This window comes from Manis pentadactyla, chromosome 4 (assembly GCF_030020395.1).
Source record: "Manis pentadactyla isolate mManPen7 chromosome 4, mManPen7.hap1, whole genome shotgun sequence".
Classification (NCBI taxonomy): Eukaryota; Metazoa; Chordata; class Mammalia; order Pholidota; family Manidae; genus Manis; species Manis pentadactyla.
Window position 1 is genome coordinate 92,839,727 of NC_080022.1, and position 17,055 is coordinate 92,856,781.

Sequence of the window (17,055 nt, forward strand, 5' to 3'; positions counted from 1 at the left end):
GCTTTGTGAATTCAATCTATATCTGGTTTGCCAGAGTCAAATTGTCATACTGAACTACAAAGAGCAAAACATTTCTTCTCCTTCCCTTGTGAATAACAATGTTTCCACAATAGTTTCACTGAAGACTATTTATTGAACACACTGTGTGTGCCAGACTCTGTTCTAGTGGTAGGAACTACAACAGTGGGAAAACGAAGTCCAAGTCTCTTGGCGTTTATATTTACAGAAAGCAAATAGACAAATAAACTAAGTAAAAACAAATAATGATAACAGCTATGAAGGAAATAAACGGTGTCTTGGGCTAGAAAATAGTAAGTAATGTAGCCAGGGAAGACTGTTTTTCAGAAGGTGATATTTAAAGAGTTGCTGGATGAGGAAGTACTAATAAACAGAAAAACAGTTCTCCAGGCTCTGAAAGAGTTAAGTGAAGACCTGAGACAGGAAAGAGGTGTGTTATTAAAGGCCAGTATATCCTGAGCCCAGTGAGGAGTTGGGAAGAGTGGTATGAGTTGAGACTGGAAACTACTTGAAGTTACTGGATTGTTCAGTAACTAGAATAGAAATTATTGAAGAAGGATATGGTTAATTTGAGTTTTTAAAAGCTCAATTCTTGTAGCTATAGAGAGAATGGACCAGATAGGAGTATGATTAGAAGCTGAGAGATCTCTTAGGAGACTGATTTCCAGGCAAGCAAAGGGAACATTAGACTAGTGCTGGCAATGGAAAAGGGCTTAAGATATATTTTGGAGGTAGTGTAACAGGTAGAAAAAGCTTGGCATCTCTGCCTCCAAACTGTATTTGTCTCCCTTTTTTGCTTTAACCTTTGGGCCAAAAGGAAAAGGGCTTCTGCTCAACTCTGTGGCCATGCACATAGGCTTGTTAATCATCAAAAGGAATTTTGCCAACAGTATGAATTTTCTGCAAATAGTTCCTTACCCAAAGCGCACCTCCCAGAGGAGATAGGGAAATGTGTATGAAAATAATGATTGCCCTGTCAAATATTTATAGGAACATAGTGACCCGACCTAGGTCAAGGAGAGCCGACTAACCAAGGACATGGGTTTCTCAGGTCTCCTGGGACCCTTGCTGGGGCCCAGATGTCTGCAGCCTTCAGACAGTCCCCATTGCCTCTCCTCTTGCTTCCTCTTTTCCTAGCATAAAAGAAGCTTGAAATCAACCTGGAGTTTAGGACATTAGTCCGCCGTTTTCACAGTCTGCTGGCTTTCCAAATAAAGTCGGTTTCCTTGCTCCAACACCTGGTCTCTCTACTTATTAGCATGGCATGTGGCAAGGGGCATGAGTTTAGACTTGGTAACAGTAGAACCAACAAAACTTGTATTCAGAATTTTCTTGAGACCACAAGTAAGTGAATTGAAAATTAGGTAGAGGAGTGAATGCATTAAAAGGGGATGAAAAAAGATTTTGAGAAGAAAAGAATTGGAGAAGTATACAATAAGTAACAGCCTAGAAGTAACATATTAAAATGGTCACATTTGCAACTTGAATCCTACATCCTGTTCTGGGCCTCTATTTTCTTAAAATAAGATATAAACTGGTCAGAATGAGAAAGGAACTGCTCTGAGAATTTTTAGCCTTAAGTGGTTGAGCCCAGGCCACTACAGAGATAATTTAACCAATGAAAATAATGAAGCAAGGTTTAGCTAAATCATTTTAGTGAGAAACAGTGGTTCTCACTCTGATTGCACATTCGAACTCCCTGGGGAGCTTTTAAAACTAAATGCCCAGGATCCTCTGGAGTGGTTCTGCTTTAATTAGTTTGGGGTGGGATACAGGCATCGCCTTTTTAAAAGCTCTACAGATGATTGTAATGAGTAGCCAGAACTGAGAGCCCTAGGTTAGAAGTAGGGCTGAGGGTATCAGGTCAATAAACCTATCCATTAAATGAGGGACTAATACAGAGAATGGGGTGAAGTAACTTTTTCCTCAGATAAGGAATATAAACCCATTGGTTAAACAGACATAGTTGAGACTACAAGAGAAGTCACCTTTATTTATGTGATTAATTTTTTAAGCTGGGAGAAATGTTATTCTCACCTTGTTAGGAGCACAGATACTCAGACATCACACATAGCTTAGAATATATTTTATTTCCATTATGAAAAACAAAGAGGGAGGGAATTAACAGCTGATAGTTGACTAAAAGAAAAGTAGAGGAGGAAGAGGGAGTACCAATCTTTTCTAGACAAGGCGACACACAGGAAATAACAAGGAGTTGCAGTGTGAAAGTGATGACAAGGGATAAGGATTCAGTTATTTCTGAGGGGAAAAAAAAGTTCTAATAGGTTACTAGAAATACACCTGCAATGGGTTTCATATCACCTTTGCTTTGCAGCTGCTTAGTCTGAACCCTTCCAAGATTTAACTCTTGAATGAGGCACGGATGGAATTACCAAGGAAGGAGTAAGAGACAAGTAACTACTTTCCTTGAATAGAGACCAGAAACGTCATTCTTCAACTGTCGTGAAGCGTCCTTGTTGCTGGGGTGAATGGATAACTGAAAGCAGGAGTAGTTACATCAGTTGCCCTGATCATGCAATTAATCTGTGGTCTCATTGGAATCAGAACCAAAGTTTTGCACTGTCAGCTGTTTACTTTATTCTATTAATGCCTTCTTTGCACCCTAACTCCACTCGAAACAGAAGAGAAAAACGTGCAGTGCAACTTCTAAATCTCACATGTGGAGAGCGCTAAGAGTTGCAACGGTCCAGTGAGGTGGTGTGTGAAGGGGTGGTGTGCGCAGATACTTCGATGGAGGAAAATCTGGGAGTTGAGCAGACAAGATGAAACTTGGAGTCTAAAATGGGTGCCTTCCCTTCAGGAAGGTAGAGAAATCAAGAGAACTGAGGGCCTAAGGGACGGTGAGAGACCCTAAAGAAGAACAGCATTTGCGTGTGGTGCGTGCGAAACGGGTCCCAAGGTGGCAGAGGAGCAGCTCCAAGAGCTCCTAACCTTGGAGGGCTCAGGCAACCCCGCGGGCAGCCGGGATCGAGAGTGCGCACTACAAGTCCCAGAAGCCCTCGCCTCCCAGAGCCCGCGCTGAGCTGCGCAGCGTCCGCCGGGAGCCGGCCCTAACCGCCAAGATGTCGCAGCCCAGGAAAAGAAAGCTTGAGTCGGAGGGCGGCGGCGAAGGAGGGGAGGGAACTGAAGAAGAAGATGGCGAAGAGCGGGAGGCGGCCCTTACGCGACCCCGGATAACTAGGCGAGAGCGGGACCAGCTGTATTACGAGTGCTACTCGGACGTATGCATCCACGAGGAGATGATTGCGGACCGCGTCCGCACAGATGCCTACCGCCGGGGCATCCTGCGGGACTGGGCAGCGCTGCGGGGCAAGACGGCGCTGGACGTGGGCCCGGGCACCGGCATTCTTAGCATCTGTGCCCAGGCCGGGGCTCGGCGAGTGTACGCGGTGGAGGCCAGTGCCATCTGGCAACAGGCCCGGGAGGTGGTGCCGCTCAACGGGCTGCAGGACCGGGTGCACGTCCTGCCGGGGCCGGTGGAGACGGTGGAGTTGCCGGAGCAAGTGGATGCCATCGTGAGCGAGTGGATGGGCCATGGACTCCTGCACTAGTCTTTGCTGAGCTCTGTGCCCCACGCGCGGACCAAGTGGCTGAAGGAGGGCGGTGTTCTACTGACGGCTTTCGCCGAGCTTTTCTTGGCGCCTATCAAAGACCAAATGCTTGAGTTGCGCCTCGGCTTCTGGAGCCAAGTGAAGCAGGTCTACGGTGTGGACATGAGCTGCCGGGAGAGCTTCGCCACGCGCTGCCTCATGCGCCACTCGTAAATCGTGGTGCAGGGCCTGTCCGGAGAGGATGTGCTGGCTCGGCCGCAGTGCTTCGCTCAGCTGGAGCTGAGCCCGCGCGGGCCTGGAGCGGGAGCCGGAGGCCAGGGTGGGCGGGCGCTTCCGCTTCAGCTGCTACGGCTCGGCTGCCCTGCACGGCTCTGCTGTCAGGTTCCAGGTGACCTTCCCCGGAGGGCACTCGGGGGAACCCCTGGTGCTGTCCACTTCGCCTTTTCACCCAGCCACGCACTGGAGGCAGTCACTCCTACCTGAACGAGCCTGTGCAAATAGAGCAAGATACAGACATTTCCGGAGAGATCACGCTTCTGCCCTCCCCGGGCGACCTCCGTCTCCTGTGTGTGCTGCTGCGCTATAAAGTGGGCGACCACGAGGAGAAGACCAAAGACTCTGTCATGGAGGACTGAGCCTTTTCTCCCAGCTACCTTCCGAGGCGGCCAGACCTGCGTGGTAGAGGCGGAGGAGGGTACGGAGAAGAAAAGGAGATCCCACGTGCAAGTAGGGGGGCAATGTTCTCAGTCTTCCTTTTTCCCTTAGCGTTTCTGGAGAAGGGAGAGTGACTTCATTCTCCCTGGAGATTGTTCTGGAGATCTTTGTTTTAAAAGTGACGCCCCTGCCCCCCAGTGACGGAAGCAGCTAGTTTATTAATGGCTTTTAAACCTCAAAAGCATGTGGTACCAAGCACTTGTATTTCTATTTCTTTTGTATCACACACGCACAAAAAAAGAAAACACATGAGAAAATGTTTCGTGACACCTCACATTTAAGTCTGATGCCAGAGAGAAGAGTAAAAAGGATTTTAGATTCCACAAATCTCCAGTGTGACTTCTAATCTCTCTAGAGCCATCTGCTCTTCATTTTCTGAATTCCCTGCCTTTTTAGGTGCCTCTAGGCCACAGTACTAAATTGTTTATTTAAATAAACTATACTACTGAAAATGAGGAGAATGAGGAAGCAGTTTAAATAACCCAGTTCTCTCTACACTTAAGTACTTCCATAGGGTGCTGAAGTTGATGAACACATTTCTCCATTGAATAAAATCAACTTTATAGATAATTGTACAGCATACCTAAGAAATCTAGAGGGTACTTTTAGGAGAAAAAGACTTGAAAGATAGGGAAGTAGTATGGGTTTTTTATTCTTGTCTTTGCCATTACGACTTAACCAAGAAAATGTTTCCTGTCTGTTCATTTCATGAGACACTCTTGTGTCTTATGAAACAGGGTGATACAAAAGGTTTCTGAAGCTGACCCAAAGGTTTATTGCCTTGGGTAAGCTATTTAAGCTCAATAAATTAAAGAAAATAATTTCCCCAACTAGAAAAATACATTCATTCTCATTTAAACTCCCTTATTTGAGGGATCGTGTGATTTGGCCAACTTACAGCAAATTAAATTTCCTTTTTCAGTGTTTTGTTTTGTTTTTATCTTAGCCAAATGTGTAAGTTGTGAATTTTGGAAAATCATGTGTAATGAAGTGTGAGTTATCTTACCAGATTTCTTTCACCAATGTTTCCCTCCTTATCCCTGTGGCCAATAAAAGATTGGCATTTTCTCTGTTTTTATAAAGTAAGAAGTCTTGTGTACTATGTGAATTACGATGCTTTTGCCTCTTTAATATTGTCAGTTTTTAAGTGTTACAACCCCTTCAGAATATAGCTTCAGGGTAATTCAGCTCTGCTTCCTGTATGGCTTTTTTCATACTGATAGCTTTTGTGTGCTGATAAAACAGGTGTGACAAGGAGTCTTCTGAAGTACTCTTGCAGTTTTACTGTAACAGTTTTCTCCTTTATTCATCATGTATTAAAGTACTTAACAACAATTTTGCTAAATTTCAATGTTAATACATGACATCCGTTTTAAAGGGAAGAAAATGTACCAAATCATCAACTTTACAAGTTCCTTGAATAACAAGCAGTACAGTTGTTACCATTTTAATAGTCTGCTGTCAAGATAGCAGCCTATTTAAACAAAAGTCATAGCAAGCTAAACCTGGTTTAAGCTAGAGATAAAATAGGTCCTTATATAAAATAGCTCCTTATTTTAGGGTCAACTATAAGTAGAACACTTATTTATTTAGAATTGTAGTGTACTGTTGTGAGTAGATTTTTGGTGTTTTTGTTTTGTTTGTTTTTAACTTCCTCTAACAATCCCTTTGCTTTATGCACAAAGCATTCTTCCAAATCCCATTTTTTATATATAGATGTTGTATAAACATACAAGTACTATATAGAATTCTCATTACCAGTATAAGCACACAAAGGAAACACTAGTGAAAATGGTATCTATAGAAGTAAAGGGTATTTTATAAAAAGGTAATTATTTCAAAATAAGCTTTAAAATTCTTGTTACCATTTCCCAAAAGAAAACAATTATAAAAATACAGCTACTAAACCAATTAGTCAAGAGGCAGCATAACATAGTGGTTAAAAACTTGGGCTCTGGAGCCAAATGGCCCGGGCCAGAGCCTGGGCTTCTCCACTCCGGAGCTACGCAACCTTGAGCAAAATGCTTAACTTCTGTTTTTACTCCGGTGCTCGCATAAGCTGGGGGTAACAATCCTACCTGCTCTCTGGGAATGTGAGCATAAAATAAATTAACACAAGGAAGTACATATTGCCTGGTACCTAGTTAGAGTTCAGTAACTTCTAGAGTAAATATTCAACATTTTGATTTTTTTTACAGGTATTTGACAGTATCAGCATGGCTGTATATGATGAGTGATGTATGACACTGGACACCCGATAATCCAGAAGAAACAAGCAGTTTGGAGTGAGGACACTTGAAAAAGGATGAGCATGTGAGGCAAGAACATCTGGGCACTGTCTAATCCCTATGGACTGGTACTGACTGCTCAGGACCATTTGGGCCACAAGAAAAAAACAGCCCAAAGGAGAGGAAATCATGGTGAAATTCTACCTGCTTTCCTCCCAACAGTTTACATTTATTATGCACTGTGAACTTTCTGAATATTTCCATTAATTCAGTGGACCAGTGGACATTTTATTGAGTGTACAGTGTTAACAGTCATTGTGATAAGCACTTGGGATACAAACCAATAAAGCATATTTTCTGCCTCCAAATATACATTCATAGGAAAAACTAGAAATAAATGATAATGGGCTGAAGGCTGGGATGGTGTACCTGTGAGGGGAAAGGCAGGTAATAATTATCTTCACTTCACTTTACTAGGAAAGAGTTATAAAGATACTGAAGGATCTGCCTAGAGTTACATAGCTAATTCCTAACAGTTGAACACAAGTGGTTTTAATTCCTAACTGGAGAGCTATCCCATAGGACTCAAAGAGCCATCTGGTTTATAGGATCTCAAGGTTGACAAATACTGGGCACTCCTGTGCCCGTTTCCCAACAGAGCTAAACAAATGGGGTGCTCTTTCTGAGGCCCCCAGGAAACTGCATCCTCAACCCAGTAGCTGATGTAGATGAACTCTGCCATTTTGACTGTCAGTACTTGGTGCTAGAGAGCAGGGAGGCCTCCTATGAGGCAGTCATTTATTTAATGATTTAATAAACACAATCTAAGAATTATTATAAATAAGCAAATTATATCCTCAAAGAACTGGGATATCAATACTTTGCATACATTCTTTAGCATGGAAAGACTTCAGTCCTACTAAATCTTACTTCTACTGAAGCAAGAATGAGAAGCCAGCCCTATTCTCAATTCCGTCCTTAATATTTCTCCCAAGTGTAAATATATTACATTGATTATGAGATCCTAAGAGAAAAGTTCCTTTATGGTGTAAGTTCCAAAAATAGATGTTTTCTATATCACTGGTTTATTTCAGCTAATGGACACAGTTGGGTAGATGACTGTTCTCACATCGGTTACTAAAAAGCTGAACCCAAGTTTAATACTCATTTGTGTTTCTTTTATTTTAATATCTGGCTCCATTTGCATTTCCACACCACCATTTTTTTTTCTTGATTTATCCTTTTACACTAAATACTACATGATTTGTTGGAATTTATGTATCTTTATTCTCTTCTAATACTTTTGGCATTAAAATATTTTCCTATTTTCTGAAATAGCTGCAAAAGTTCTAAGAGTGAGGAGGTTAGAGAAAGGGCGAGAGGACTTTGAGATATACCCCATTTATTTTCTATAAAATTTGGTGTCCCAAATTGTTCATATGGATAGATAGCTGATTCGATTTCATCACTTTAGCTAACCTACAGCATCTTATATTTTGTAGAATCAGGATTTCTGAATGTGTGAAAAACAGACATAGACCATCTTGAGGGAACCTTCAATGGTCTGCAGCTCTTTTAAGCCTAGAACAGGCCCTGGTTGAATGTTACATGACAGGAGAGTTGTGGATTGCCTAACCTCTTCCAAATATGTGTCAAAATAGTGTAAAGGGTTGATAAAGAGGAAGATGATATAATGGGTCTTTCTCAAAATACAGTACATGCTTGCAGGAAAGACCTTTAAAATGAAGAATCTGGACTTAACCTAAACACAAAGAGAATTTTAATAAAAATTATGACATGTCTCGTAACACTGGAATTGTGCTCTTTCGTGAGCTTTGATTTTTTAAATTCATTATTACTGATAACAACTTTGGAGGAAGACTGGTGAAGATTTCCATTGATTGGGTGCCTTTTTAGTTCTAGAAACAATCTCTTGTAATAGACATTAGCATACAGAAAGCTGTGTGGGAAGGAAAAATTCCCCCTCTCTCTAGGCTGCCCCCTGCAAGAAAACTAAGGTGGCATGGAAGAAATCCTCTCCACGCTGTTTTAAATGCTTTACAGGCATGCCAGCAATCACATGCTGTGTGAATTTGTGAAAACCTTCACATTTTGTGATATACACTAAGAGTAGCAAACTTAAGGGAAAATTAGTTTGGGTGGACAAACAAAAACCTATGTAACTAACCAAAAGCAGTAAGAATACTCATTATAATAATAAAAAATAGTTTAAAAAGATGTCAATCCTAATAAATAAATACTGCAGTGAATAAGATAGATTGATGGAAGAGCAAAAGGAAGAGTTACGGAGACAGCAAAATGCACGAAGTTGGGAAGAAGGCTTAACATGTCTTAAGATGTAGAGCATGTGGCCAAACAGCCAAGAGGAAGAATGCAGGGTGTGGCACATTTCTGGTTGACTATCAGCCTATCGGCATTCAGCTGTGTCAACTTTGTGTTTGGTGTTTGCTACCTGGTGGTGGTAAGTATTAATGATGGGAATGATCACATATGAGTCAACCAACTTTCACATAATGTTCTGATACTGTTCCTCTACTTAGCAATATCATTTGAGTTCATTCATTTTACAGAAACACACATTGTAGCAGAACGTTCTGTCCTTTGTTCAGTTTCAAGAAATTAAAGTAATTCAAAACTCCATTGGGTTTTTTTTCATTTCTTTTCTATGCCAATTTTCTTAAAAGAAAATGGAATGGAGGTAGGGAGGCATATACGTGGCCATAACCACCCTTTAGTATGAATCTATGTAGTATTTTGTCACCAGGAAAGATCAACAGAAAGAGAAAAGAGAAGTTCTGGCCTATGTAGAGTGGAAGGAAAATAGTTGAGCATTCAGATGGTGGTGAGATAGTGGAATTGAGAATAATAGATGTTTTTCCAGAGTCAGGACAGCATTAAAAAAAAAAAAAAAGGGCTAAGAGATCTGAAGTTAGTGAGAAATGCACATATCTGAAGATTAAGATACCTATGCATACATTTTGCCAACATCACAATATTCTTTTTCTGAAGTCATGGGATGAGAACATAACAAAGTATTTTGGTTAATTACAAACTATTTCTTAATTTGATATTTGTCCTTAACCTCTCATTTCAGCTTAATTTCTAAACCTATTCAAGGATTCTTTTATATAAGAACTTCCTAATCCTATCAGATTTGTGAACAAAACCTTCTAAACTCTTATTTTAAAATACATGCAATTTAATAACAGGTGCCATGGAGTGGGACATTAGGTCTTTCTTTTTTTATTTTTGGAAGCACAGCTTTGCTCTTGGCAAAATTATTACACTTAAGAAGCAAGTGTTCTAACTTTATATTCCATAATGGAGAAAAGATTAAGATCTACAAATGGTTAAAATTTTCATTTTATGCATTCACTGGAATCAGACTTTTTACCAGCAATTCCTATAAAAATAACAAGCTGCTTATTTTAATGTGAACTTCTCTCTCTACCATCATTTATCATCTGGTGAATTATAAAAATAGGAAACATTTAAATGGTTAAGAAAGTACAGGAAAAGAATTAAAAAGAGAGGATTTGGAAAATCTGCAGATTAAATACATGTCCCTGAATAATTGAGAATTTATTCTAGTTCAGAATAATTAGGAGAAAATATAAAGAGAATAACAGCAATTACAACAAGGGGATTTTAATATGAAATGAAATTAGAAACTACCAGGAAATGTATTGTTTGTAATAAATAGAATGTTAGCTAGCTTTGTTTGAATCCCAATCAGGGGAATTTTATAGAGCCCAGACATTATTATAAAATAGTTTTACATATAAATTAATTCCATGGTATTCAATCCAATAAAAACTGGGTTTGGGAAGGCAAATTCTTACATAGGAGATAGAAGAGTTGAATTACTGTAAGCAATCAAAGTTCTTAAAAGTAAAACTAGACCAATAAAAGATGGTCATTGCACCATTACCAAAAATAGTGATGTTATTTAAGACACTAAAATGATATATTATTCAGTGCTAAAATATGTGATATGGTTGTTAGGGAGATAACAATTTTTCATTTTTTGATTCAGTATCAGATTTATTTTATACCAGATGATAATACATTCATAGGAAGATATAGTGAAAATAGCATATGCTGAGGCTTTATACTAAATGATATTCAAATGCACCAGCTACTACTTCTCAGCATGTAGAATGTTTTTATGCAATAATGGTATATTAATCAAACTGTGCAGTCACATTAAAATCAATGATGTATTAACTTTCTTTACTTCACATGAGTTATACATAATAAAATAATGTTCTGTAAAAAGTGACTTTCATCCTAAGAAAAGCTCCATGTATTTTCATTTAAAGGAAACTCCTCCTTTAGTCAGACATGCCATAACATACACATACATAGCCATACACAGAGCCAGTCATGAGACTTACATAAGCATCTTTATTAGTTTTAAAATCATTATTGAGTGCCTAACATGTGCTACATGCACTTTAAGTATATTATCATATTTACTCCTTGAAAGAGTTCTGTGTAGTACTATTATCAATCCCATCTTACAAATGAGAAACAAAGTCATGGAATTGGGTTAATTGCCCAAGGCCACAGGAAGAGAAAGACAAAACTTGGGACTCATCTAAAGTCTGAGCACCTAACTTTCTAGACTATATATCCTATCTATGATGCCTGGGCTCTCAGGTGACATTTATAGACAATTAAAATAGACTGGTCATTATTTAAAGGGGAAATCCCTAAAAGCAGACCTTGAGACAAGGATACACACAAAGCTGTTTATCAGGAAGTGTTCCCAGAAAATGCTAGAAAACCAGTTGGGAAGCCGGACTAGGAAGAGGAGACCAGGTTAGAGTGTGACATTAAGCCAAATCCCAAGAAAGTGAACTTTGGCTCAGTCCTGCAGAAATGCTCTGGAGATGGCATAGATCACACCTCAGAATGTCCCCAGTTAAGGAACAAGGGAGCTGGAACATTCATATTCATACCTTCTTACCCATTGGACATTAGCTAATACTTAATGATATCCCTGTGGAAACAAATTTCTAGGCACTTCCCAGCTCTCCTGTGGGCGGACATAGCAATTTCCACAGCCTAAAGATTTTCTTCCAGCTGAGGTCTGCCAGTGCAGAACACTGAAAGCACTGAGGCAGCAAACAAAACGAAAAAACAAAAAAGATAAAGGATACAAGGGACCTAAGTGGAGTAAGTGGAGCCCTGATGGGGATATTGCTACTGTTATAAATATCCATCTAAGATCACTTTTCATTCTAAATAGTCAACAGTTACAGACACAATTGTTTTGTTTATATCTCTCTTTTATTAGACTTCTAGCTTCATGAATAAAGTACAAATGTAACAAATGTTTAGAAGGAAAAGTTAATAATTGCCTGTTCCCTACAGTTTAAAATGTATCTTTCTATTATATAAACTTATATACTCATATTTATGTAATTTTGAAAAAAAACAGACATATTATTTGTGTTACTCTGAAAATTATTTTTCCAGATTAAAATTCATATACTAAATATCCATGAAGGCAATACTTGTATATATAACTTATTAAGAGCAATATGAAAATGTATGGTGTACATAATCCATAATTTATTCAGTTTTCCATTGATAGCTAATTGTTTGCAATTTTTTCCACTGCAAATCATACTTATCCTTCCCTTCTTTCTGTTCTCTCCCTAGGTGATCTTACCTGGTCCCATCACTTTAAATAGTGTACCATCTATATGCTGGTGAATCCCAAATTTGGGGGAGTTCTGACATTTCTACTGAGTTTCATACTCATTTATATGACTGTTTAATTGTCCTGTCCACTTGGACATAATAGGTATCTCAAACCTAACAACCAAACTACTTTATGTATACATTATCATATATCCAACTATATATATAATTTTACCATGTATGTGTCTATCTATAAACAGCATAGTCTTAAGTTTTGCTTGTTTTTTTTTTTTTACAAAACAAATATATATTCATTGGATGTATTTTTAAATAGCCCAAACCTCTCCTTAGCCCCTGCCCAACTCTATCTTTAGTCAAGAGTTGATCTGCTCCTTGAAGGTATGACAACAGCACCAATCATTGTATCAGACCATGATCATCAGTGAGTTTTTATTGAATGCTTGCTACAGGAGATCACTATTTTTGGTTTTGATATATCAAGATGCCAGGACAAGATTTTTGGCCTGAAGGAGCTGAGTCTTAAGTGGAGAGCAAGCATCTCAACTTTTCAAGGATAGCTAGAATATAATGCAACATATGTTCAATGTCAAATGAATCTTACAGACAAGTACTGTTATAAGAGTGGTTACTGGAAGATGGGAGAATCAGAGCTTTATTTGAAAATGGAGGAACGGAACTGTATCTTTCTGATTCTCAATCCTGTCAGCATCCTACCTTAAGTACGCCATCTGGAACATTCTTTCCGTATACTCCATGTTTCACACACACTCTCTCCTTTCAGTTCTCTGCTCAGATGTAACCTCTGAGTGGCTCTCCTTGACTACCATGATGAAAACAGTCCTCTTCCCCAACACAGATTCCATTTTCCCTTTGTTAACTGAAATTCAGTCGTTTACTTGCTTATTGTCTTTCTCACAATACAGGATTTGTGACAGCTGGAACAGTGTCTCTCTTGTTCACCATAGTCTACCATTGCCTAAAATACTGTCTGCCACAAAGTGCTATTCAATAAATATTTGTTGATTAAATGGGTCTTGTAAACCTGAAGGAGCTTATATATGGGGGACAGAGTAACCATTAGAGACAAGGACAACAGCTTGGAAAACAAGTACTACTTATAGAGTTCTTCTCAATCATGGTCTGTAGACGACTTTCTTCTCTCTACATGCAAATTTCAGGAATATCTGGGGTACTAATAATATCACTGATGGACAGTGCAAATGACTGGGCTTGTGGCTATTATAATAATCCCTAGTTAGTTTATAGTTAGTCTTCACGACTCTGCCAGTTTTCCCTGAGCACAGAATAAAGTTTGTCAAAGAGAACTTGGTTGGATCTCTAGAAATGAAATTTTGCAAGGCGTAAGACAAATATAAGCATTGATAAGACTTTAAAGACAATTGACTTATTTTTCAGAATTTCCATGAAGAGAAAGACTAAACATTATGACAAAGGATGAAAATGAAACCAAAACATGATTTATTAAGGAAAGTTGATGAAAACTATTTTCAAAACTATATTTTGACAATTAGTTTATGCAGATTTCTCCTCAACTATTATTTAACAAGTATCTGCCAGTATTCTCTTCCCTGCCAGGTCTTAGTGTAGAAGATCCCACAAAATTGCCAAAAAGCCACTGAAGGAATTAACACCAGTGTGCCCTTCATTCATTGTCAGCATCCATGCTGCCCAGTCTCTGCCTGATCCATTTGGGTTAGCATGATTCTGCAATTCTTCCGTTGAGGTAGGAAGCAACAGGATCTTTTATTAGTGCTCTGAATGGTTAAAGCTCATCAAAGGCATGCTTTAGGATAGACTACATTAAAGGTCAGCAACTACAGAGAAGCTCAGGCCAACATATTTCTGACAGAATTTCATTAGAAACTATTTTGAAAAGTGATTCATTTATTTAAATAGTTTTTTCCATCAAAAAAGTAATGTGTACTCATTACAGCAAATTTCAAACTATAGAAACAGCAGAAAAAATAATATATCATCCATAGTTTCACATTTTCATATTTTCTATTCCAACTCTTTACATATGCTTATTTTTGAACTTTACAGAATTACATCATGTTGTCTTCTACAACTGTTCATTTACTTAATTACCACACCACTGTGTTTTATTTTTCAAAGAGCACTTATTACTACCTGAAGTTATTTTGTTCATTTCCTTATTTCTCTATTGACTTTCTGCAAATAAAATCTACATTTTATAAAGAGAAGAATCCACTTTTTTATGCAGTCAAGAAAGTAGTCAATTAATGAAGAAATTTTAAATTAATATCATTATAATATCATCTTAGTACTGGTACTTTTAGATTTCCCTAAGTACTTGGCTTATTTTCAATTTTAATAAATTCTGGTAGAATGCTTTCTGAAAAGGTATCATGATACATATTCCCACCAAAGATATAAGAGAAAATTTGTTTCTTAACGACTTTACCTAGATTTTATTAATCTTATTTTTCAGCCTTAAGGGTAAAGAATGCTATCTTCTTATTTTAAATTTCATTACCCAAAGCCCAGTGTTTGATCCCAGTGTTTGAGCATCTCTCCTTATATTCATTGACCCTTCGCACTTCATTTTCTGTGAATTTACTGTTTACTTTATCCATTTTTCTTTTGGATTTTATGGCTATTAGGAGGGGAAGTTCTTTGTTAACTAGGAGAAGTCTATCATGTATTATACTACATTCATTTATTTTTTTTTACTGTATTAATTTTGGGTTGTTCAGAACACTATCTTTTTAATGAATCCAAATCTAGTAACTTTGTAATTGCTCCTGAGTTTCTTTTCTGATTATGAAGTCTTTCCCTAATTAAAAGTTGGGAAAATACTCCCAACTTATCTTTCATTTTCATTATTTAATTTTTAAATTACATTTTAATTCCTATATAATTTGTATCTTGTTTTGTTTTTTACACCTTGAAGTAAGGATTCTTTGGTTTTCAATTGTAAAAACATCAAATCCACTTAATTAATACTACCAGATTTCACTTGTAACGTAAATTGGATCAATGTTCTTAAAAAAAACAAGCATTTCAGATATATGAGAAAGTATAAATTTAATAACAGACAAGATGGGAGTAAGGGGGAAGGTTCCCTAGTATTAGACAAGACATGGGGAACGGCAACAGATTTCAGGACAGAGAGAAACTAGAAGTCCAAAATTAGAAGAGAACACAAAAGGAGTGAGTAAAATATTGGGAGGATCACAATAGTCTACTGGTATAAATAACAAGTGCCTTCTTATTTATTACAAAGTGTTTGGAGTTTGGAACTCAAAAAATGTCCAGAAGATAGATATTGGACATGAAATGTCTGTGAAAGAAAATAATCTAACAATATGACCACAATGCAAAAAAATTAATTGTCATTAATACTTTTGACTCAAAAAAATGTTTTATATCTGTTTTTTCTTGTCTAAGCCAACTTTGATGCAGTCTTTTTAATGATGGATAATAATTATTTTTAAGATAGCTGACAGTTGGTATTCTCTGTAATTAAAGGATTGCTTTTCTTAATGCTTATATTTATTATTCTTTATTATAAATATCAATATTTACTTTATTTTGAAATTCATAAATTTTAAGACATTTAAAATTTTATTTTAAAATTTTATTTTTTTAAGTTACTAATACCATTTTTAACTTCTACATCAGCTACAAATTCTTCAAATTTTGAGATAGCCCTAGAAGAATAAAGATTTTAAGTAATTGATCCAAATAATATGCAATATTAATTGCCAGAGACAAAATTTTAAAGTAAACCTAAATTTATGATTACATGGTATGGGTAAATGCATTCCATCCACTTATTTCTCCACACATAAAGGTAACCAAGAATGAAATTCCCCAAACAAAATGGGGCAAGTATTTTACATATACTGATTAATTTGGTTATATTTACAGTGGCATTTTAAAAATTATGTGGAAAAATCACACTCTTACGGCATTAGCTTTCTCTGTATTAGACGAGTATTTTTGTCACTACAAGAAAGAATCCATGAGCAAAGCCGTCAAAGTGAAAGTTTTTTCTCATGATTAAATTTGCAAAGAAGGAATTTACCCTGTGGAGTCCATTTTGCATTTAACTAAAGTATGCTGTTTGTCAAAGATGTGTATAAACACACACACACACACACACACACACACACACACTTCCACACTTTTTGGAAGTGCTTGAAACAGACTCAGAGGACAATATCTATTGGGCAAATATGATTCAATTCCTGAAAAACATGCAATTCCCTCTCTGCCTGTTGTCACTGTTGCCTCTCTAGAATGCCCATCTTCTTCCTTTCCTGTCACAGGTTCAGCCTCTGAGATCCTGCATAAATTCCACCTCCCATACTAAGTATTTCCTCATCTCCCCTGATGGAAGAATTCTCTTCACAGTCTCATGTTATACTTGCTACTTAGCTTTCTGCGGCCTTATCTGGGTCTACCTTAGTTTTGTTTTATTGCCCTTTAAGGGCAGGGCACATTTCTTACTCAGCTTTACATGCTCTATTTTACTTAGCATATAGTATTTGATTTTTTTTCTTCAATAGCAGTCTTTGTGTTTCTTCCTGTTTCTCATAAGGGAAGACAGTGTTTTTGTCTTTAAGGTAGAATTCCTGGCTTAACTGATTTTACAAAAGACCTTGGATGAACTGGCATCTGTATGTTAGAAAATTCCATTACTAAGAGGAAATAAAAAATACAAACAGAAATACAAATCCCAAATGGAAGATGGTATATTTTTAATCGAACAGTAACTTTGAGACTAAGTTCTGTCTAGCAAAATAATAAAATAAAAATTGAACATGTTATTGTTCCTCAAA

The 17,055-nt window shown here is 37.6% G+C and overlaps 1 protein-coding gene across 1 annotated transcript; it reads left to right on the top strand.

Moving 5' to 3' along the window:
• The first annotated feature begins 2,098 nt into the window (after positions 1 to 2,098).
• Positions 2,099 to 11,776, top strand: PRMT6 (protein arginine methyltransferase 6). The gene is given in 4 exon segments (XM_057500480.1): positions 2,099 to 3,875; positions 3,877 to 4,064; positions 4,066 to 4,316; positions 6,503 to 11,776. Coding segments are annotated over 3 exon segments (1,122 nt in total). The 5' UTR covers positions 2,099 to 3,101; the 3' UTR covers positions 4,226 to 4,316; positions 6,503 to 11,776.
• Positions 11,777 to 17,055: the final 5,279 nt, after the last annotated feature.